Source organism: Falco punctatus (genome assembly GCF_963210335.1).
Source record: "Falco punctatus genome assembly, chromosome: 4".
Classification (NCBI taxonomy): Eukaryota; Metazoa; Chordata; class Aves; order Falconiformes; family Falconidae; genus Falco; species Falco punctatus.
In genome coordinates, this window is record NC_137583.1 from 38,838,184 (window position 1) to 38,862,565 (window position 24,382).

The window sequence follows — 24,382 nt, forward strand, 5'->3', positions numbered from 1 at the left end:
TAGCATTTAAAATTGGTACTTTTCAGATTAAACTTTCATGCTTTGAGTCAGGTGAACTGGTTCATCTCTTGAGTCTTTCTTCTCTCAACAACAGGACTTGAAATTCGGTTTCTCCATGCACATCAGGAGTGACTTAGAAGGCCTTGCCCCATATAGGCATCTCACTGAAGATGTTTCATGAGGCTTTCAGTGCATAAATACAATTTCATTGTATGTAGTCAGCATTTTCCAAGGCCCTGTGAGGTTATGGTGGAAGTTCCTCAGTCAGAGAACAGGGTGGGAATTTCTAATACACTTGATGTTAGTCAGTGTTGTTTCCAAAAGAAATAGCAATGAAAAGGTAAAGGAAACATGTTGAAGTCTCAGCTGAAATATATATCTATATATATTTTAATAATATACAGGCCTATAATGCTTATTGTAGCACTGAAGGTTTCCTAGAAGATGCAGGACGTCTATAGGACTGCTGTTCTGAGCAGTGATGATGGTTACTGAGCGGTGTTTGCTCACGGTTTTAGTCAATCAGACAAAATTCATGATGAATTCAGATCTACCTGAATTGAAAAAATGTATCTAGCACGACCTGTCTTTGTGAAGATGAGGGCATGAAGAGGAATTTTTAAATCAAATATGAAAAAATTTGAGGAGTTTCCTCTTGCCTATGTGTTTTTGTACTGAATCAAGGAAAATCTAAACCAAACAGGCACACATCAGGTCTTTGAGACAAAACTTTTCCTATAGTTTTCTGTGTGGCAGCCATTTGGCTTCACAGAATAACCTAGGTTGTTCAGGGAACCTCTGAAAGTGTCTTGTCCAAACTCATGCTCAAAAGAGGTTTAATTAGAGCTGGTATTCCAGCTGTAACTTGTCCTCATCGTATCTTGTCCTGTCTCTGCGCACCTCTGAGAAGAGCCTGTGTCTGTCTTCTCTACCCTCCCATTAGATAGTTGCAGTCTTCTCTCAAAGCTGCTGAACCCCAGCTTGCACATCGTGTGCTTTCGCCCCCTAATCATTGTGGTGGCCTTCCCTGGCATCTGCACTGCGTCAGGTGTCTCTCTGGTTTGGGGAGCCCAAAACTAAACATGGTTCTCCAGACGCCATCTCAGGTGCTCACTGGTATGCTGTTGTCACTGAGGTCTCACTGCATGGTCTGCCAGCCTACTGACTGATCCAAGCACGACATCATGACCTGCGCGTGCCCCCCCCCCCCCCCCCCCCCCAGTTTGAACTCAAAGGTATCAGAATTGTTGTCTTGCTCAAAGTGAGATCTGCAGATGGAGGAGTTCATGCTTTTTGTAGAGAGGAGGCAGACCAAACCTGTGTACGAGCACTAGATGACAGGTAACTCCATCTGAGAGATCTCTGGTATTTTACCTCTTCACCTTCAAGAAAACAGACCATTTCTAAAGCACGGCAGGATGGGGAGGGGGAAGAGCCAAACCTTGCTTTCAAAACCTTGCTTTCGTGTTGAGGCAGTTAGAAGCAGAAGAGGACTCCTTTCTCTGTAACCACTGCAAATCATCCGTGGAGGTAAGCATAATAAAGAGGCTGAGAGAGGAAAGGTTAGTCTCCTGCCCCCTTTCTGCAAATGGTGTGGGCAATTTTACCTGTTTTGCAAGGACTTGGACCCTTCCTTATGTTTTGGTGAAACCTGGTTCATCATGTGAGAAAGATTCCAGGATGCAGGTGGGGTACTTCATCACAAAACCTCTTTCATTTGATGCAGTCAGGGGCTCTGTGCAGTGGAAGGGTGGGCTGAGCTTACTCAGCAAAGCAGGGAACTTTCATGCCTCTTGGTTGTGAAGCATGTCCTGATGTCTGTCAGACCTGTTGGTGGTTCTGAGCTGGTCCATGTCTGTCTCCAGGGAGGAAGCTGGCCAGAAGTTCCCTTTGAACTGCCAGGCTTAGCGCTTGATTCTGACTCTTCTCTCACGGGACCTGCCTTGTGTTCTCTCTTGAGTGTGCGTAAGACTTGGAAGTTCTGCTTTGTGCTTAGTTTACCAGAAATCTGTGGTGTTACCCCCCTTTTTTCAGGAAAAATATTCCAAAATGTAATTACAAGATTGACTCCTCCTCATTAGAATGAGAGAAACAGAAAGGATAAAAACATGCGGATACAGAGATGTGCAGATCCATTTTGGTTGCAAGGGAAGTAACATCTTTTGTTTTCAATTTTGGAAGAGTGCAGCGAGGGGGTTCCTCACGGAGGCACTGCTGTGAGCACAGCATGAGCTGTGCCTGTGGTCCTCTGCTGTGTCCAGCCGTGCAGTGCCTGGGGAGGTGGTGGCCATCCAGAGGGTCTGAGCCGCAGCAGCAGCGCTGGTGAGAGCTGCAGTGGTGTGAGGAGTTGGGCTGGGGGCATGGTGGGGGGGTGCCGCTCTGGCTACGCGTTCTGTCACAGCTAATAAAGACAACGAAGGGCCTTTGGGGAGGTCAGTGGATTCTTTGTTTTGGCCCAGAAGGAGATGTTGTCCTCCTTAAGTTTCTTTCCCAGAATAGAGGGAATAAACTGAAGCATTTTAGAAGGGTTGGTTTCTCAGGGCAGGTTCTGTATTGCATGCTCCTCTCTTTTGACATTAACATCTTTGCCCGGCATTTTTAGTGTATTGGGCACAAATGGGCTTAGCTTTACTTCAGTTCCCCATGTTTTTATTCATTTGTTTTTGAGAGCAGAGGCTATTCAGTGTCTTTCTGAAATACTCTTTTTTTTTTTTTTTCGGTGAGATCTTCCTTGATTTCTGATGTTGCTACGGGCACCTCAGCTGAACTCCTGAAATCACCTTGTTAATCTTGAACAAAGCGTAGCTGTTGTGATAGTCCTGGCAACAGTTCCCTGTTTCAGTTGGCAAATCTTTTCCTGATCTTCCTGTACCCTCCAGTAGATAAAGTGGCAATCTAAAAGTAACACGGGCTTCACACCTAAAGAGCAGATTCAGGCTTCACTGAGCACAGCTCTTTTTTTATAATTTTTTTATTATTATTATTTTAACCCTCCAGGCTTCTGTGCCTGCTGGTTTGCCTCTGAGAGAAAATGCAGCTACCCTGGATGTGTGCTCCGCACAGCTCCAGCTGAAAAGACAAATGCTTTGCTTGTGCTTGGGTGCTAATGGGAGAGCAGACTTAAAATAATGTTTTCCTCTAAAGTAAACAACTTTTATGCTTCTGACATAAAAGATGAAAAGCACACCTCCTTTGGAAACCAGAGCTTGCTGCTTAAGGTTGTGGCAGCTTCATAAATTAAACTTTTTTAAAAAATAAAAACTGTATATGCTTTGTATAAAAAATTCTTTTCAAGAAACACTATATGATTTCCATATTCTATATATTATTCTACAAACAGGACACCCAGCTGTTGTGTAATACCTTTGGTAGATGGCTATGACTCAGTGGAGCCCTCCAGTAACTATTAGAAAAGTATTTCCTCTCTCAGTTGTAAGTTTATACGCTCCTGTTCGAGTTTCCCAAGTGAACTCTTGCATGAAATTCCAGTGGCCTGGATCAATGAGAAATTAAAATGTCCTTTTTTGGACTAGGCAGCTAATTGGAAAAAAAGACATTGAATTACAGGTTTAGTGCAAAAAGTTTGTTTTAGGTTGGATTTTGTGCTCTGCAGGAGGATAATGGTGTTCATTTTGAAGTTTGATTTTCGTAAGAGACAGGAACGGAGCTTTCCAGCCTAGGGAAGTGTCTCAAGTGGAACAAATACTGCTGGCTGTGTGTGTAACGTGTTGGGTCTTTTTCTGTTAAGCAGAGAGCTCCAGCTGTGCACTGGGAGATCAGCAAAACCTTCTTTGAAAATTATTAACTGTATAATGCAATTAATTTTGGCTTGCCCATTTTGATACAACTTTTGATTATTTTTTTTTCCTGCAGAAGTGAGCATTCCACAAGCTCTAGTGGAAAACTTGTACTGACAGTGTATATTTGCACGCTCGTATATATTGTAATATACTTAGAATTCGATTTCCTGGTGTTTCTAAGATACCCTATGATGATGCTTTCTAAGGGGGAAGAATCTCTCACTTCTATATGATATACCCACAGCATTGACATAGAATCACAGAATCATTTAGGTTGGAAAAGACCTTAAATTTTTTTTAAGAAATAAAGTTTTATTAAAGCAAGTTAACAAAGCTTTTTAGATTTAATCATTTGCGATCTTTATTTTGACATAAAATTCTTCTATAATTTCTGTATTTGTTGCTTAAGGAAGGAGGGTATGCAAGAGCAACAGGAAGAGTGAAGTGCAGTCAGGTGCGCACCCAGGAGGAGGGCAAAATGCTCATAAAGAGCAGAGATGTCACTGTATACAAAAATTCTTTGAAAACTGAGATGTGGACTTGTATGACGCAAGTTTTGGTATTAGTGACAGGGAATATATGTACTGAATGACCTGTGAACTCACCTGTAAGTCATGCACTCTCTTTAAAATGGGTATCATTTCATGATACCAGTACCTTTAATTTCATTGTTGGTTGTTTTATTTCAGTTTCCTTGAAGGATGACACTGCAAATGGAAGGGCGCTTTTAACATTGTCAGTTTTACTGTTTCAAAACTCCCTGTGGATCTCTTCGAGTTTTGCAGCTGCCTTGCTATACTATACATACACTGTTGCTTCTAAACCAGCAAGAGATCGTACTGGTTATGTTGGAGTCATACTCAGCAGTTGGTTATATACAAGTGTGAGGTAACAGAAAGCATATTCAGTTTTCCATTCAAGTAAGCTCATAGTGTTTCTTAGATATTTTTGTAAAAAGAATTTCTTGTTATCAGATTAAAAAAAACACCACATTTTAAGATGAATAAGCTAAAACCACTGTGATTCATCAAGTTTCTCAGAAATCTTGATCCCTAACCTCAGGGGAAGAGTAATCCCACAAAATACTTCATTCTTCATTGAGGAATTTTGTTTCTGAGTACTTGAATCTTCAAATAAGTCATGAAAGACTTCATTAGGCAAGTGATTCGGTAGACTTAAAAAGAAATTGGACCATGGAGGTGCCCCTTCCAACTCTAACCGAGTTCTGACAGCAAATGGCAATAGCAGCACAGAAGCAAATACAGGGGTCAGGGAAATATTTAGCCTATGTTGGATTTCTTTCAGTTTTGCTAAGTATAGCCAAGAGCCTTTTTTTTTTAGGGTTTAGAGGGGGAAGGGGGTTTCTGTGCTTTCACTTAATTTTTATTTTTTAGGTTTTTTTCTGCAGTTATGGCTGCAATTAAATAATGTCATTTTCACACGAAACTTCTTCTGGAGACCTGAAATGTGATCTTTACTTTTCCCAGTGTCCTTTACATTTTACTTCAAAGCAATTAGGAATAACGCCACATCTAAATGAGAAGGAATTTCAGTTATGCAGGTATGGCACACCACCAGCCCAAAGCCCCAGAAATCAAGCTGGCGGGACCGGTACCCTAATTTCCATAGATAGCTGGGTGGACCCATTTATATAGGTACCTGCTTTCTTGCCATGTGCTTTAACAGCCTTTGCGGAGAGGCTGGGAAAAGAGAACAGACCTTCGTGCTGTGTGCGCTGGTGTCACGGTTTAATACTCTGCTTGAAGATGCCCAGGTACTACAAGGTAGAGGGTGATACAGGAATTTGCATGGACTAAAGTTAAGTTTGCATAACAGAAACTTCCTGTCATTAAACCTGTTATGTGGTATCATTTAACTGTAAAGGAAGCTTCCATAAGAAGGACTTTCCCCCTGTTTTTTTCCAAAATGGGAAGTATTTGGCATATCCTGAAACTACTGTCTCTTACATCAGTTTATCAACAGATTACTCAGGGCAGTTAGTAATCTAGCATAGAAGCATAACAGAAACTTTATTTATATTGTATTTTTCATAGATGTGAGATGCCTGTGCCTGAAGCTAGGAGCCTTGCTGAATCAGTTCACCAGCAGATTAAATAGAGGAGATAGTGGGCCAGTGTCTTCTAGTTTTCGTTTTTTTTGAGAGGAGATGAGTTTCTGTAGTGAACTATGTATTTATACCAGCTCAGAGCCCACTGATTTTCACCCCGGTTGTTTTTGCATTCCAGACACATTCCTGTACTCCCCAGTAATAACTTTTAGCCTGAGGGAAGTTTGAAATGTAATCAGCTAGTTATTAGCACGAAGTCTGAGAATGTTTTTGCAAAGGATGAAGAAATCAAATATGGGACATGAGCGGACGGAGGACCTGGTTGTTGGGGGCTTCCTTTGGTATGAAGCAGGCTGCCAGGTTTGGTCCAAATGTATAGAATAATAATAGATGATTAGTGGAATATTCAAACCTTAGAAGAACAGAAATGCTAATTTTACCCGCATCTGTTTTATGTCACTTGAAAAACTTCTACTTCCTTTCAGACAGTGGTGTTAGTATCTCCTTTGGTCTGAAAACCTAGGGCAAAGACTTGTTGATTATAGTATGGGGATTAACTCATTTCAAACAAATCAAAGGAACCTGTCAATGGACTTGCAGCTGGAGAATGTTTATTTGACTGCATGTTAATTAACGTCATTTACATTAAGTAAATTTAGTGACATTACACGATGATGAAACAAGTGACAAATCTCAATATTCATTCAACTAGGTAGTTTACCATTTGGATACATGAAAGAATTCATTACATGTATTCTGTATTTTATGGGAATGTTTCATCTAAGTTATGATTAATCTACTTTGTTACGTTATTTGGTGAAAGTAGAAGTTGCTACACTGGGTAGTGATACAGCATTTGAAGTGAATGCACAGGACCAGAGGTCGCTGTCTCCTGAGCTGGATGTTTGGCTCCCATATGCTAGGAGCTTTGAGTGATGGGCTGAAGACCCTTAGCTAGTCGTGTGGCAGTTTGTTCTCTGTCCTTGTAATTGGGGTATGTGTGTCATCACCCTTTTTGCCCATCATCTTATTTTCTAGTAATAAGAGATGCCGCATACTCCGGTGGACAGTGTTACAATGGGAGAGGGCAGTAGCAGATATCCTAGAAGATCCCTTGTAACGGTGGTTTTCAACCTGTTCTGCTTTGCAGACTCCTGTGAGTATGGGTGCTTTGACATGCTTAGAGACTCAAAGCCAGCTCTCAGCAGGCTCAGTTTCCTTGGTTTTTGTTCACAAATCCATAATAACTATTCCATAAATTCACAGAGTCTAAGGGTCACAGTCTGAAAACAGTTGAATCAGCTGTTAGATAAGGCTCTTCCAGGGAAGAAGCTGGCTGTGTCTTTCTCATCAGCGTAACTAGCCAAAAGCACGGTGCCCATTGCGCGGGGTGGTGGGTCCGTCCTGCAACCAGCCATTGCAGGAGCCACCATGTCCGTGATGATCTGCTCCATGTGTAGCAACACATGGTCTCCATGATGGGTTTAGTGCTGTGTCTGAGGTAAAAGGGATCCGTGCTGTGGATCAGACCTGGCGTCCAGAACTGTGGCTGCCATGTGAAGAGGAAGGGGATGGTTAATGTGTCGTGTCAGGACTAGAGGTAGTCTGAATGTTATACACAGAGGGAATGGAAGGAATTTCAGAAACGTTTTGACTGTGTGAATAAACATATTCTGGAAATATTTCCTTTTTAACTTTGTTTTGCAACTTTCAGATTCTTTTTATTTTGGGGAGGGATTGTTTGTTTATATATTTTACTTAAGGAGGGGATATAAACTGAAAAAATGATACTCTGCTTGGGGGAGACACAACACTCAGTAGCTGTTCCCAGCAGTGGCTCTTGAATTATTCTTTCTTTTGTGCTAGAGACACTGCAGATACTCTGTGGTGGAAGCCTGCCAATTAAAAATACAGCTGTATAGTGATGCATACTTATGTGGTGGCTGCACTTGGGAATTTCTCCTTTACCATCTTACCAGTGTTTATACTACTGCTATATATTGTTATTCTGAAGTGCCTCCTGCAGCAGTTTTATTTGCATTAGTTTTATTTTTCAGTACTGAATTAGTAACCATTTAAAACTGTCAACCACATGTAAACAAGTGGTGCATAAGTTATGAATAACAACTTACCTTGAATTACAACTGCCTGTTTGTATTGCACAAGGCACAGTGTTGGGGGAATTGTGAAATGAGTGAATTCAGTAGTGCAACATCATTTCTATTTATCTAGTTTCTTGTAGCCCATTTGAGTAAGTATCTTGATGTTTGCATGGTTACTGCAGCCAGCGATCCTGGTAGGGGGATTGCTGGATTGCCATGTTGTTGAAATATGCTGGCTCCTCTCCAGTCCATCTACCATGTGATGAGCAACACTTTTTGCAGGCTCTGTGGAAGTTGTGCTTGCTCACTAGGTAGTTCTAAAGCTCAGACCAAAAAGTACAGAGCTTGGATGGGGGCGGGGGGGGGGGAATAATCATAGAATCGTTTTGGTTGGAAGAGACCTTCGAGATCATCAAGTCCAACTGTTAACCCAGGACTGCCAAGCCCACTGCTAAACCGTCTCCCAGTACTGAGCCCTGTTGAACCTCAGTGGCCTCGGCCGCTCGGCCCGGCCTGCCCAGACCCCCCCGCAGAGCCCCCTGCCCCCCAGCACCCCCAGCTGGGGGTCACCTGCAGCCTGACCGAGGGGGCACTCGATCCCCTCGCCCAGCCCGTCGGTACAGACGTTACCCAGGGCTGGCCCCAGCACCGAGCCCTGGGGACACCCTGTGTGCCCGGCACCGGTGGGATGTGACTCCATCCCCCGCCACGCTGTGGGCTCGGCACCCAGCCAGCTTCTAACCCAGCGCAGAGCCCCCCCGGCCCCGCCGTGAGCAGCCGGTGTCTCCAGGAGATGCTGTGGGAGACGGTGCCAAAGGCTTTGCCAAGGTCCAGGTAGGCATCATCCACAGCCTTTCCCTCAGCCACAATGTCGGTCATCTTCTTGTAGAAGGAGAATCAGGTCCATCAAGCAGGACCTGCCTTTCATAACCCCATGTGGGCTGGGCCTGATCCCCCAGCTGTCCTGCATGTGCTGTGTGACAGCACTTGTGATGATCTGCTCCAGAACCTTCCCCAGCACCGGGGAGACCATTGTTAACTGATTTAACAATAGTAAAATATATTTAACAAGCACTTGACATAAATTTTTCAAACTGTGCTGGTAGGCTGTGATGTCAGGCAAAAACCCCAATGATCTTTTTCTTTACTTTGAAAACTGGTACAGAGATGTAACTTAAAAAAAAAAACAACTCTTACTTTTGATGCAAGAACTATCTATGATATGCAAATTTATTTCTTTTAATTTGGTCCCTTAAGGACAAAGATTTTACGTTCTCTGAGTAATGACTTGGGCTAATCAAGTTAATGAAGTGTTACTTGAGGTAACAGTGAATGTACTTCGGTAAAATTTCACAAAACGTTCTCGTTGTCTGGAGAATATTTCTGTCTCATTCTTTTTAATTAAGTATTTAGGGTTACTTGCAGAGTGCATCTTTATAAAGATGCCCCAGTGCAAGTAAACAGGCATGGGGCAAAGCTGACCAGATTTGTAGTGAAGTTGATAGCCGAACCAGTGGCAGGCATTTCCTAAAGCCCTGCCATGCCTTCTCGAATAATTGCTTTTATTTTGTTACTGCTTTTTGTAATAGGAAGAGGTGACAAGTTACACGTGTGGCTAGCCAATACTGAGGAAAGGTTAAATGAGAAGGGTCACTCTTACCAGTATGTGATGAATATTTGGAAACGTGAGTTAAGAGTTTTCTTCTATGTGGTCAAAAGATGCCTGAGATTTTCATTTTGACGTGACGTGTGTTTTCAATATTATCTGATCAGTTGCTTGGAAAAAAAAAAAAATTGAAAACTGCTGATGACAGTATGATGTCTGTTTTTTACTTTACCTTTTAAATGTCAGACTGAATTTTAACAATGACCAACCAAAAAAAGTTCCGCATGCAGAGCCCACCAACTGATAGTAGGTTTGTATGCACTTCTTGACTGATTTAGGTTTACTTGCTGCAAGTCCGTAGAGAGCAGTGCAGTTGCACGGCTCTGCGCAAGGGCATAATTAGCCTGTGGGATTGCCCAGGTTTAAATAAAATGCTGATTTAGCATGTCAAATCCAGACTACCTGCATTATGCAAGAAGGAAAGAATTTGCCTGATTGTAGTCCTGTCAACACAAAGAGATTGCACCAGTATAACAAAATAGACTTCTGAAGTCTTGTTTAAATTGGTGAGTGCTCTTGTCTGGATTCTATTAAAAAAATGTTAGTACTGAGAGCCACAATGGCTCACTCTGTTACCAAGGGTTGGAGCAGGCTCCAGTTGCATGAGACTATTGTTTTTTATTGGAATCCTTTCGTGCATCCTGCACGCTTGCTATTCATCATTTCTAAAATGTCAATCGAAAAGATAGGTGGCATCTTCTGGTCTTGAGTGGAATTTTCCTGGGTGGGATTTCTAATAAACTTCTAACTGCTTTTAATCTGTCCGTGCCTTTTTGGTTTAAAAGGAGTAAATTCCCATTCCCCAAGAGCCTAGAGCTGACAGAACTTTCACTTGGAGCCTCTCTCTTCAATTTATTAAATTCCACCTGTGTTTAGCAGAGGCTGCTACGGCTACCCGTAGTTCCTGAGGGTGCCAGCCAGTATGTGGGCAGAAGAAAATTTAATATGTAGGATGTCTTTCTGGAATGCTTGTGGCTTTGTATAATTGTCCCATCTAGAGGAGTGGAATTTTTCTTGAAAAATCCACATCTATCTATCCATAAATCTCTGTTTTATAATGCTGTTGTTTAAATAGATTTTTTTAAGTCCTTGCCTTGGAGGTATACCCTATGCAGTTTCCTGATCACTTGTTTCCCTCCCACATTAAAATGTAGTTTTAAGTTGGAAACGCTTTTTTGTTTATAATAAAAGGAAGTTTTGGAAGTATATGCTACATATCCCCAAAGGATCATTGTACTTTTTGAGTGATCCAGAACGTCAGAACTTCCCATGTGTGCAAACTCACCAGGGAAACGCCGACAGATGCCTGACTGAAAGCTTGGATTGAAAAGACTGTACAGCAAGCTACTCCCAAAGGCTTCCTCCATCATCTTGCCAACTTCCATGCCGTTTTTGTGGCCCAGCCACTAGCAGTAATTTAGTGTGACTACAGGGATGCACATAATCTAAGTGCATTACAGAGGAACCCCTGGGTCTCAGTACGTGGACCTGCATTTGTTAAAATGGAGGACTATGCAGAAGTTGAGGTTGGTTATTGGTTTAGCCATCTGTTTTTGAACTTCGAGGCACTTTCTTGTCAATTGTGAAGGTGGGGGAAAAAAACTTAAATCCACATTTGCACCCTAAACAAGAAGCTAGAAGAATTCTCTCTGATGTCTGCAAATGTCACAGTGTTGTGACCTTATAATCTTCTTTTAAAGAACAGAGTCCCTAGCATGCCAGAACAGGCATGTTGTATATCTAAAAATGTATTTGTATCTGCTTTACATCACTGCAGCCATGCAAAGCAGGCTGTGTGTCTCCATACCACAGCTCACAGTTTACAGCAGGTGTAGTCGTGAGCAGGGCAGTGCTAGAGAGCGGCTTTTCTGGTGCTGGGGTTGCTTAGTTGTCACGCCTGCTGCAAAGCATCCCTTGTACTCCTCTGCCTCCGCAGTTTCTTCAGCACTGGCACCTCATTCACAATCCAGCCAGTGAAGCAAATCTGAATTTCTAAAAGGGCTGTGTTCATAGTTAGAGTCAATTTCTAATTTGTTATTCTTTAGGTGTATTTCCAGAAAAGGTATTCTGTGACAAGACTTAAAATTTTCAAAGATGTTTGAACCCCCTGAAAATGCAGTGCCCCATGTGCTTGGTTGACTTGTTTTGGCAGCTGCATTGCTCAAAAATTTCATTTTCTCTCATCACACTTATTCCTTCCCAGGTGTTAAAATTAGCACAGAGGGCAAAGGGATAGTCAATAAACATGAAAAATAATGGCAATAAGATTATAGCAGATGCTTTTTCACTCATGTAATTGCATCGTGGAATTTGTTTTCATGAGCAGGACTGCAGGAGAGTTTACAGACGGATCGAGTAGTGTGAGTGAAAGCCAGAGAGTATCTTTACCAGTTAATCCCAAATGTCCTAGAGGTGGAATTAGGCCCTCTTTTTGCTTTAAATGTAGGAACATCATATATCTCTTAGGTTTTGTGAGGAACCCTTAGGATAGAGATAATCTTTTATCCACAGCATGTTAATAAATCTGCTGGACTTCAAGCTTCCCTTGCAGAGCACGCTGTTTCCCCTGGCAAGACTGAAAAATCCCAGGCTTACCTTTTGACTCAAACCTACTTTTCTTTCCTATTAAGGTGTCAAGCCATGAGTTGTAATGATGGGAAAAAATGAGTTCAAAACCCAGAGAGTCATCCCAGAGGACAGCTTCTCTGCAGCTGGCTCTCAGGCTGCGGTCGGTGGCACACAGGCAAAGTTGGTGGAGCAGAAATTAAATAAGGGTAGTTGTAAACCCCAGGATAGGCATCGGTATTGCTCATCAGCCCATCTTTTATTTTGCTGGTAGAGTTTAAAAATACATATGTAAATATATTCCTGAGCTAACAGTGGTAGCTAGACCTTTGTGTTTGAGCTGTTTGTCTGTGCTGGATTTGCCTAGGCCTTTTTCTTCCCCATGTTTTTGGTTGTTTTTTTGGGGTTTTTTTTCTTTTTTTTTTTTTTTTTTTTAAATCCTATACAGGTGAGAAGAAATGAAAGAGACCGAAGGAGGGTAAACTAGCAGCCTGCAGCTGTATTTCTGCAGTTTAGCTGTAAATGTAGATTGTGGGTTTGGGTACAGGGTTCCCCCTTAAAACTGTCAGATGTTGAATACCAAAATTACACATATGTTGTTGATCAGCATTTTCCAAACCCACTGTTGTCTGTTAGCTGATCAAAAGTAAGTGTTTTGCTTGACAAAGGAGGCATAAGAAAAACAGTGGCTTTCCATAACACAGAAGATGCCTCTGGTTTCTCTGGCTTTTTGCAGTTCTTCTTTAGAGATTACAAAGATAGGTTTGGGGTTTTGTTTTTTTTTAGAGTTTCTTTTGTGTTTCCAGTTTATAAAGTTCTGTTTCTTATTATCATTGTTTCTGCTTTCCAGAGACCTAAGATAACAAGTTGGCTCGTAAATTCCCTTTCTCATTTTAGCCACAGGAAATGTTGCTCCATACATTCAAAGTGCTTTTCCAGGTAGGCTGTTCATTTGCATCCAGGCTTTTTGAGTTATGTGCTTTTGTTTCCACTAAGCTGGAAGTGATTTGTATGGATTAGAGGGGGGGACTTGCTTCATCAGAAATGCAGCTTTGCAGGTTGAAGAAAATTGCTTTGATTTTTTTTTTTTTGTAAAGTCATCCAGTGTTGTCTTGCACAGTCCTACAATGTGAGTGACAGAAAATGCCTGTTGATATAGAAGACTGTGATGTGCTTTTGGTTTCCAGCTATATTGCTGAAATACCTGGAGATAAAAAGCTGAAATTCAGGAAAACAGCAGGACGATACTTAAGAGTATTTTTAGGCTTAAAAAAAAAAAAACCCAAACCTTATGAATTTTTTTTTAAAATGTCATTCTACGTAGCCATTTACCAGACTGGTAGGATGTGTTGCATCTGACTTGCCTGGCACTTCCACCACTGTTTTTCAAGAAGGATGTATACCGTAATGTGGGGATCTTTACATTGTATTTCATAATATTGAAGCGTTCAGTAAACTGCTGTGGTGTATAAAGTTACACATAAACCATGCATCATGCAGAAGCTGTAGAAATTTGCAAGCGTTTTGTAGGGGTTATAAGAATGAACAGAAAAGTCTTCCTTAATTGTATGTGAAGAAATCTGTTGGCTTTGGCTCTGCAGGGACCAGATTGCTTTCAGACGTGAGGATGGGAAGGGAAAAGGGACTGTGCAGCGGAGGACACCTCTGGCTGTGGTCCGCAAGGAGCAAGCCTGTGACCGATAGACCTCACAGCACTGACCTTTCCTGCAGGATTTGCAGTGGTGTGCTGGGGATGAGGTGCAGTCTGTTGGGCTGCCCCTAGCACCCGGAGGAAGGATGGCAAGAGGGATGCTGTGCCTGAAAGAGAAGTAATTCTCGGTTGTGCTGGGGAAGTTGTCTAGAAGTATGAAGTAAATGTGCATTTGCTGCATGGTTGTGGAAATGTGTTCTGCTCCTCTCTGGAAATCTTGTTTAGTTTATCTGGGATGGTGGTGAAAAAGGAGAAGGTCTAGAAAAAGTAAAAATGAGGGAACTGTGAGTTTGTAGTCAGAAGCAAGCGAAAGTGGTGCCCCATGGGTATGTGTGAGGTGGGACCTGTTATAGCCTTGCGGCTGGAGTAAAGATTAAATGTAAAGACAAAATCTCAAGTTAAGTGCTCCTTCTTTTCTCTCTGATCTTTCCTGAGGAGTGAGGGAGAGCAGCAGGTTTTTAGATGCTGCATCTACTGTTGTTTAACCACAGCTGCTGGTAGTTCCTTCAGGAAATCAGATAAACACTGTTTGGCACAGCCCATCGGGCACAGCTGGCAGCCTGGGTTAGGCAATTGTTTCCACTCTTGGAGCATCTTGTAAACTTGCTGGAAAAGCCTCTCCTCTTGCAGTTAAGATCAGGCCAGTAACTCTGCATCCTGGGTATGATGCCTTGGGGGGAGCCTGTAGGGTTCTGCCGTGGAAGCTCTGCATTCTCCTCTGTTCAGCATGGGCAGGCAGATGTTTGATTGTCCGCCTGTGCCTCTTTGGGGGTTGTCCTGTCCGTGGCCTCTTAGCACGGCCTTTGGCACTGCAGAGTCCTCCAGACTCCAGGCTGCTTCACAGATTCAAGCAGAAATTGATTATTTTTGTATTATTATTACTATTTTATCCCAGTTGCGGATATGCTTAACTGTAATTTTCTCTCCAGGCAATCTAATTACAATGCAGTTGCTTCCTTGAAATTAAAAATGTACCTGTAGGCCGTTACATGCCTGTATTTCTGAAAGCCAAAAGCCTAAAGCTGAGCTTTAAAGTCAGAGGGACTTCCTTGAGTGGTGACAAGGACTACAGCATTGCATTTCTGCTGTCACAACTATGACAGTTCTCTTGACTGAAAGGTGTTTTGCAGGGATACCACAACCCCTTTGATCATCCAGTTTGTATTTATCAGGTGCTGTTGCCCAGGTAGGGATGTTCCTCTGAGTTTTTGCTTCTCTCTTCATTTCTGTGTACACAAGTACTTGAATCATGAAATCATCAGAAGCTTCAAGGGGGAAAACTTTCTGAAGTTATTTTTTAGGTGTAACTAATCTTTTGACAAATGTTGCGGAATAGGGAAAAAATTAATATGGTGGAAGTAACAACCCCTGTTTACATATAGTTGCACATTTCTTGGCACCACATTCAGCTTGGTTACTGAGTACCCCTTTGAGGATGCCTCAGTTGATCTGTATTATGTTAGCTACGGAGTCCAGCTAGGAAAAGGATTTTTAATTTCTAATTCGTCCATTTTCAGATTTCCTTAATAGCGAAATACAAAGTGTAAGTTTCTGTCCTTCAGAATGTTTATGTATTTTGAGCAGCATTTCACGTGCTAGTTGTGTATTGCGGGCGGTTGCCGCTTTGGGGAGCGGCGCGCAGTGCTGCGGCAGTCGGTGGCCCTGCTGCGCTCTTCTGGTTCTGAGGTTTCTTGTTGTGGTGAGAACTACCAGTTCCCGGCTCAATAGGTGAGAGCATTGTGCTGGAGAGGAGGAAGAGGTTTGCATGGACTGTCTTGAGGTTTGGGGTTTTTTTTATCAGAATGGGTCTAATAAAGTGAGAAAATAGTCCCTATAAATACAGATTTGGCAACTATTGATTTTTAAGAATGAGGGAGAGTATTTGCTACTGAAAATTGTCTTTAGATTCAGCAACAACTTGGACCCAAAGGATACCGATGCTCCTGGAATAATGGTATATACTATATTCTTGCATAAACATTTGGCTAGGTTAGTACGTGAAAAATTTTTTAAGCTTTGACAAGGGAGAAAAAAAACCCACCAACCAATATGGGAAGCTAGAGAGATGCCAGGAAGAAACTAGTTAAAAGAAGTAAAAAAAAATTCTGGTTGTGTGTTCCCCCCTGTTTTGTGTGGTTTTTTGTTTTGGTTTTTTTTTTTTTTTTGGCATTTACCTGTCATATTGCATTCCAATAATTGCAGTTAATAATTTATTTTACAGAGCAAGTCAGAATCTACTGAAATTGTATAGCAGCATATTTTTTTGTATGAGGAAACCTAACTGTAGTCTCTGTTTCCTTTCCCTGGAGTGGCAGTGGCTGAATACCAGTATTTTCACTTCCAGATTTTTGGCAAAGTGCAAAGATGATGTCTTTAAAAGGCGTGGAGAAAGCTTTTTATTGTAGTTCTAAAAAGAGAAAGCAAGAGCTGATGGATTGCAGAGAAGCATAACCTAAAAGTGAGTTACCATCCATCAGTTCAGAAAGACAGGAGCTAAAGCCAGTCCTGAACTGCAAAGCTTTTGTTTTTTTTTTTAAGACCTTGTTATACCACTACCAGTTTCTTATATCAGAGTTATATAAAACGAGATATTAAATTATTGAAAGATAATAGCTAACATTGTTCATCACAGCAAATTGCAGCAGGTGATTAAAATCACTTTCTAGCTAGAAAGTAATTCTTGCCCTCACGTGGGAGTGACAGTCACTGCAGTTCTCACGATGAAATGGTTTTCATGCAAATTCCAGTTTTGTGAGGTAAGATACTGCAAAAGTAGAGGGTTGTGAAAATAGAGCTTATGTACTTTTGTAAATCTATACTTAATTATTTGGAAAGAGATATGATTAAATGATTCAAGTGTGTAGAATCTAAGGGAAATGATGGAAAGATAAACAGTGAAGAAGCATTAATACAAAGCTATTTGGTAAAAGGGGCATAATCAGTACCATTTAGATTTTATTACATCAATGCAAGGAATATTATTAGTCTTCCAAAACAGAGGGCTGTATATTGGGAAGCAGTTATTTTGAAAAGGAAGGTCACCTGTTAGTTAAAAGCTGTTTCCCTGTACTGCAACTAAAAAGGGGAAGCGATTCAGGGAGGGAGGAACAGGGATATGTGATAAGGCTGGGATTATATTTTTATTAAATGAATCAGTAAGACCATGACTGAAATATTGCCATCGGGTTTTGGTGTCTCTCAGTGCTGAAAGGGTTTTGAAAGCATTTGGAGTTCATTAAATAGAGATATGAGAAGTATGACATGTTCAGTTTACCAGAGAGAAAGTAATTTTCCTGTCTGCTATCAACAGTGGGCTAAAAAGTTTTAATTCCATACAGGTGAAGCATCAAAAATCAAAACTGGAATCTTATTTTACCAAGGAATTGCTTATCAGTATTTGTATTAATCCCCCATCTCTTGAGATCTTCTGTAGGAGAAGACATCCCATATTTAAAAGATGCATGCAGGAATGCCCTCTACTAGTGTAAAATACGGATTAGATTGGCATAACAGCAACTTCTGTGTGAAATCATGAGGATAAATGAGCTGAAATAAAGGAAATAAATAAATAAGGACTTGAAGGGCCAGGTGACCTTTTCTCTCCCTTTCTCCAGTCCTTCCCAGTAAGTGGCTTTCCACTAATTGCCTGAGAAGGTTTTTCCCTGCAGACACAGCTCCGGCAGAGGCGGTGCGGGCTGCCCGCCGGGGGGCTGCGGGGGGCTGGCAGGGCACAGGCAGGGGGGCAGCACGCCCCAGCCGCACCGACCTTCCCACATGCTCTGCAGCGGCAGGGTTTTCTCACGCTACCAAACCCAGGTTGAAGACTGGGATGTTTATATACAGCCTTATTTATACTTTTGTTTATTTTTGTGCATACAGAAAATAATTTGTGTGGGAGTGCATGCGTATGATTTTTTAATTATTATTATTATTAGGAGTGTTTTTTAGTGTTGGGAATGGTTTTCTGTTTTCCTAAGTTCAGAGAAATGCCACTGATAAAAGGAAAAGCTAACTGAAGAAAGGAACCGAGTACAGAAATGTTGTAATGTTTCTAAAATTCAGTGGTAGGACTAATAAACCCACTGTAGTTCCATGAAGATCTTACCTGTCAAATATCTTGTCAAAAATACACTTTACCGACACTGCCATGTCAATATTCAAAATGGTTGAATTCAAGAAGCGAGTGTTTTGGCTCAGCGTGCAAGAGCTGTTACAGCGCCTAGAGATTTTTAGAACTTGAAGACAAGCGAAGGAAGTAGCTTGTGTTTCTCAAAGATAAACGATGTAGCCCCTCTTTTTGCCAGGGCAGAAAATACCATATATGTTAAATTGGTACGTTGGGGAGAGGGTGGTTGTAGCCAGTTCCCTGTCTTTGCTTCCAAGAGCCATCTCTGGGAAAAGCAGAAATGCGTTGCAGGGTAAAGCCTGCCAGAGTGCAGACTGGCTATCAGGCAGTTTGAGGTTGTGTTATTTTTCAGCATTTATTTTGAATAAATGTGGGGGAAGTGAGTATAAGACTGAGAATGGCAGGAGGGGAATAAAGGGTGAGAGCTTTACCTTTATAAATAACAGTATAAGCATCTCGTAGCACTTTACTCATTGCCGTGTCTCGAGTTCCATCGTTGCACAGCAACACACGCCAAAAATTGCACCCTGTTTGCTGATTTTCACATAAGATAGCAGCTCCTCCATTGTTGGCTGATTCATTTCATATTGTTGCATTACTTAAATGATTTAAACGTGCTGCATGGTGGTGTGAATGCTTTTCACTCCGTACACCGTTTGTATGGAAAGTGACAGTGTTGATTATACTAATTCACTGGAGATGGAGAAGGAGAAAGAATGCTGTTCTTGTATAATACGTTTTAGTTACATCGATACACTTCTACTGAATTAATGACCTTTTTTTTTACCAAAATATTTCAGACTGAACGTAGGAGTTGCTTTGTGAAGTGTCAGAGAGTTGCAAGGAATACTCAAGCAAATTGAATTTTCCTTGTCGTGAGAAGGATTTAATAACAAAGTATTAGGTAGACAACGTTAGTAAAGTTCTGTGAAGATGAAAGATTTTTTACACCTCCTAATTTCCAAAGACTTTCCAAAAATAACCTTATTTACTCTCCTGAGACCCTGACCTTACATTCAGCGCTAGGAATAGCCCTGCTGACTTTTTACTAAACGTGTGCTGTGATCTGCAGGGTACTGGCTTTTCTTTGTCCACTTTAGAATTACCCATTTCAAGTAACACTTCTCGTTCAGCGGACGTGGCAGGGCTGGCAAGCGTGAGGAGGTTAATCAGGAGATTTTTACAGTTCTTGGTGCCAACGACCAGCCGTTTTAGCCAACTGCAAACCCTGCAGCTCAAGCCTGTGGGGCAGAGCAAGTGCGAGCGGCTGTGGATGGCGGCAGTGGTGGTGGGCTGGGGCGTCTGCTATGGATGGGAAGGATGAGGGGTGGGCTGGGGTGGAGAAGCTGCATCCTGGTGCACTTTCAGGTTGGGGTGAGGGTGCGTTCTGCTTTCACAAACACGTTTTCAATTACTGGTGTACTGTGGCCTTTTCCCTTTTTCCTCAGTGTGGAGCTCAAACGGGAGATAATTTTACTGCATACAACAGACCGACAAAATAACTATGCTGCACGGCACAGTAAGATATAAAAAGTGCCTTTTCAAAAATACAAAAAAACCCAAAGAAAATGTTTGTTTAGGAAAAAAATAGAGGAATAATAGGAGTGATAATATAATCCCATTGCTTTAAGGTAGCTTTTAAAAATAGGAGCAGTAAACTTAATGTTCCAGCTTTTACCACAGTAAACATATAATTGTAAGCTGATTGTGGTGAATTCCTTAAATGATAGCCCTCGTCAATATAAGTTTTAAAGAACCAGCCCTACATCTGGAAGCCAGCAGCAGCTCAGGATTTTATTAAGCAGCACTGCCAAATAAAATCCAAGTGCTACTATAAACGATATAAAAATAAAGATTGGCTATAGCATAACATCTCATATACGCAAGCGAGCACTCTGGTTTGGAGCACTATGTGAGAGCACTGTAGCTTTCCCAGCAGCTTTTGAGCCCAAGGTTGAAATGGTTGATATGGATGCGGCTTTCTGCGTTGGTCATAGAAGTGTTTGGGAGCTTAAGTTACTAGTAGAATAAACAGAGAAACTGCAAAATCGCTATTACCATGTCTAACTTATTTTTATTGGAAGTACTGGCTATGTTGCATATTACAGACACACAAAAAAAGGTTTAGAGCATATGATTTTCCTTCTGTAAAGAAGGTTATAAGCCATTGACCATATCCATAAGGGACAGAAACCTGCCCTCTTCCAACGGCTGCAACTTGACATTCTTCTTCGCAGCTTTCGTCCAATGGATGGAGGCAAAGGAGTACAGCTGATGGCTGTGACAGTCATGTGTCTGGCTGCAACTGGTGACAAGTATCAGAAAAAGGGAGGGGGGTGATGCACAGCTGACCCAGATAGAAAGCCAGCAGCCACCCCGTGAGTCTCGGGCAGTGAGAGGCTGGCAGCAGAATCGCATGGAACAACAGTCTCTGGTACCACAAAATAACAAGGGCTTTCCAGTTCTGTGAGCTGACCTCCACGCTTTTTGGAGCATATCAGTGACCTTCCTTGCTGAGTGGGAGATTTCCCATACAGTGGCAATAAAATTAACTCCTTTGAATGCAGAAAGCAGTGTGATTAGTAGCTCCTTCTTAGTCTTTTTGCCTAGAAATAACCCAGAACATTATAACGCAAAGTTCCAAGGAAGTAAAATAAGCAATATTCTAAACAAAATTCAGATATTTTATGTTTTGAACAGGTTTTTGATACAGCTCAGCTTGATACAACATGGTATTTACCAGCCTGGCCTTTAGTATTGGATCTGCTTTCCAATTATGCTTCAATTCATACAACAGTTGCAGAGGGCGTGTGTGGGTGTACGTGCAAGAGAGAAAGATTGATTTTGTTCTTTAAAATTGTGAAGTCTGCTCTAACTATGAAAACCCATCAGAATTTCTAGCACTTAAACACACTTCCTTTCTCAATGTGCTACCAGCATTAGGCAATCTTCACGACATATCTCTGGCAAGTGGAGGAATACGTGCTGATTTTTCAGAAGTAGAATATTAACACACGTATCACTGAAAAACAGGCTGCAAATGCTTTCCAGAAGTAAAGAGTTAACATGAGAGCTCAAATTACAACTTGGAAGCAAGTACAGAAGGTCTTGGTTCTATTTTTTAGAAATGTATGAGTGAAAATGGAATAAAGAAAGTACATGTCAGTCCTGGCTGTTGCTCTGTATTAGAGTATCCTCTTGTGTTTGGGACAGCAGGTGCTGGACAATCCTAATTGCCACTTTACACAGAGCATCTTCGTATTCCTGGTGATTGTTCCCAGCCGCTGTCTTTTTCGGTGTGCTGTATTCCCAAGCCTTGATAATGCTTTGATAGTTCCTGTATTTCATATCTGAGAAGTCCAAGGGAGCGTGGGTTTTTTTCTTTCTGCAGTTCTCACTCTTCTTTTTTTCTGTAGGTTTGAAGACCTATCTGATCTCTGGTCAGAAGGTGAAGGAGCCCCACTGCAGCTGTTCACAAGCGTTGCTTTCTGGCTTGGAGTCTGGGGATGGAGCCAGGATACAGGGAGCATCGTCAGTCGAGAATGCCGGTGACTTGACAAAGACTCTCAAACATGCAGAAAAACCTAAGGTGAGCTTTTGTTTCAAAGCCAAGCAGCATAGACTGTGCAAACCAGGGAGCGATGTGTGGATGGGGAAACCTTACAGGTTTGTTTTTGCACTGCTTTATATGTTTGTATATATATTTATGTATATATACATATAGTGACAACATGTATTTTGAGGAATGAAAAAATTTACAGAGTGAAATGCCTTGCCAATTGACAAGCAATCGCTAAAGTAAGGTGAATGCTTTTTAAAGGTGGTTTCAAATAAATTCTTTTTTATATTTCAGGACCGAGAGGTCAATGCTGCTTTTTCAATGGTCTTTATTTTATCAGGGAATAAAGAATATGCTTTATGCAGCTGCTGTAAATTCTGTGATTTCCTGCTTTTGCTGCAGCCTATTTCTGCCGTTCCTCTGTCGTGCAGGTCATGTACCTGTAAACCTTTTCATATGAGTGCATAACAGACATCACCCCCCCAAAAGATAACAGCATTGGTCGTGTGGTGGGAGAAGATGCTCCAGTAGGCAATGAGTTTGCGTTTTATCTGCTTGCTCTAGAATCCTTTATGTAGAACTGAGGGCAACGATTTGTATGGATTCAGCTTAGAGAAATGGTGACATTTTGTTATGTTCACACCTCTCACAAGATCCCTTGACAAGGAAATCTGTGAAACAATGTGTATTGCTTTAAAGCTTTGCTGTTACTCTCCATCTTCCAGCTCAGAACAGATTTCCCAAACAACAGATGTCTATTCTCTATTTTCACTTCTGCTAAGAATGCCTCATCCCAGGTTGCCCGAGCTGGGCAAAAATGTCCAAGCCACGGGTGGTCATCTGCAGGCCACTGTCCTTAGACTTCAGTGTGTTTAGTCCTGAGAGCATCTCTTTAACATAGGTTTGAGATTGAGTTGACAAAGTTGGTAGGGGGCGATTCCCATGCTGCTCCATTTTTGCTGCTTGTGTGTTTGTTGTGGGGATTGGGAGAGCATGAGTGGGGCACCTTTACCCTGTGTCTGTGCCTGGTGTTAAGTTTTGGAGTGAAAACACTGGATCGCAAATGAGATCAGCTGGAAGGCTGGTGCAAAAATACGGTCCAAAGTTAAGTGAGCTCCTTAGAGAGCAAGCCAGGACTGTTTAACTACAGAAGGCAGCTGTAGCCATCTTTATACCTCCCCAAAATACACACTCTGTGTGGTTTGACTGCATTCAAGTTGCTGGCGATACTTTTTGATTCTTTCTCTTAGAGGAATCAAAAGAATATATTTGGCATCCCTTAGGCACCAGCTTTCCAGCTCTCTCTTGTCTTTCAAGGATGGTATAGCAAATAAGGCAGGAAAATACATCTCAAGAGCAGTCCATGGGTATCTGTACAAATAAGCCAGTCTGTGCTGTCCGGTGTGTGGCCATGCAGAGGTACAGGTGTGACAGTGAGGGGTAGGAACGCTTTTATTTCAAGTAGTGAAGGAAGACAAATGTACCGAGTGGAGCAGTATTACTGAGCTGCCTGTCCGTGGAACAGAAGGGAGAGAGGATGGATCAAACAAAGCAGTAAAGCTAAGGCTGCTGTTCTGAGAGAAAGTGAAGATGCCTTCTTAATGTCAGGCAGCAAAGTAAGCTGCAGCTGGAGCACCATGAAACTACAGCAAAGTACAGGACTGACCTGACTACAGCTAGAATTTGATAAAATTTGTGGTGGTACTTGTTAAAATGATCCAAGTCCAAAATGAAATCTGTTGGTAAGGGTCAGCCATGGTATGTGTTTTCTAAAACACGGGGTGTTTTACTGTTGCGCTGCAGAAGGGTAGGTACACTGTTCCTAAACAGCTAGTATGCAATGTGGAGGCACGCTGCTAGCTCAGGATGATTTGTTTACTGCCTAGTCCCTGATTTTCTGCTCTGGGACCATCTTGGGTGGATGTTAAAATTGCTGTTTAAATGCTGAATGATGGTCTGTACAGTGCAAAAGCACAAACATGGCTGTCTGAGTAAGTGAAGGAAAAGCTAAAAGCAGCTGCTTCAGAAGACCATCTAGGACAAGCGCCTAGACAGTTTCAGCCTTCTTGGATGCTCTGTCTACCGATGTGCTAAAGCTACTGCATCGAATTTGTGCTTATAGGTACCTGGTTTTATTCACCACCATGAGCCCTGCAGGCCTGGCCACTGATTTCCTAAGTGGCCTCACAGCTCTTTGAAAATAACGTGCCTGTCTTGCCTGAAACACTCATGCTGGTATGGGTTTTGAATGACCCCAAACTCAGCTTTCCGTGTGGTCTGATAAGCATCCATATAATGCATGCCACAAATGATGTCAGAATGCATATAGTATGGTGATGAAGCAATCGTGTGAATGCTGAGCACTTACTTAAAAACATGTTCTGCCACTGTAGTTGGCAGCATAGGAGTGCAAAGCATACTTGCTTCTCACAGCGTGGGTAGGTACAGGTATTCCAGACTCCACAGCACACTTTTGAGTGTAGATGTGCACCATCCTTCTCTCTGCGGGGCAGCCTGTTACTGGAGTGATTGTGGACGGAGAAGGCTGGGTTAAGCTTTCAAGGAGCGTTTAAGTTGCCAGCCATGCTAGAAGTAGGTCTTACAGTGTTTAAAATATATAAATGTAAGCATATTAAAAAATTCCCATAAAGAGCAATGGTGCAATTTAATCACAAATCATGCACAATTTTTGAAAAGGAGTGAGTTTCTTTTTTACATTTTTTTATGGTTTGTTTTTCTTGTGTTGTTTTGTGGGGTTTTTTTAAAGCCTGCAACTTGCTGGAAG

The 24,382-nt window shown here is 41.9% G+C and overlaps 1 protein-coding gene across 2 annotated transcripts in view; it reads left to right on the forward strand.

Annotated features, from left to right (window-relative positions):
- ADCY9 (adenylate cyclase 9) overlaps positions 1–24,382 on the forward strand; it is a gene marked incomplete at its 5' end in the record, with an annotated part of 100,390 nt that overhangs the window by 26,706 nt on the left and 49,302 nt on the right. For both annotated transcript variants that reach the window (XM_080383509.1, XM_080383508.1), the window contains one exon: positions 21,455–21,627. In XM_080383509.1, coding sequence (XP_080239635.1) covers positions 21,455–21,627 — 173 coding nt within the window. The remainder of the gene's footprint in view (positions 1–21,454; positions 21,628–24,382) is intronic.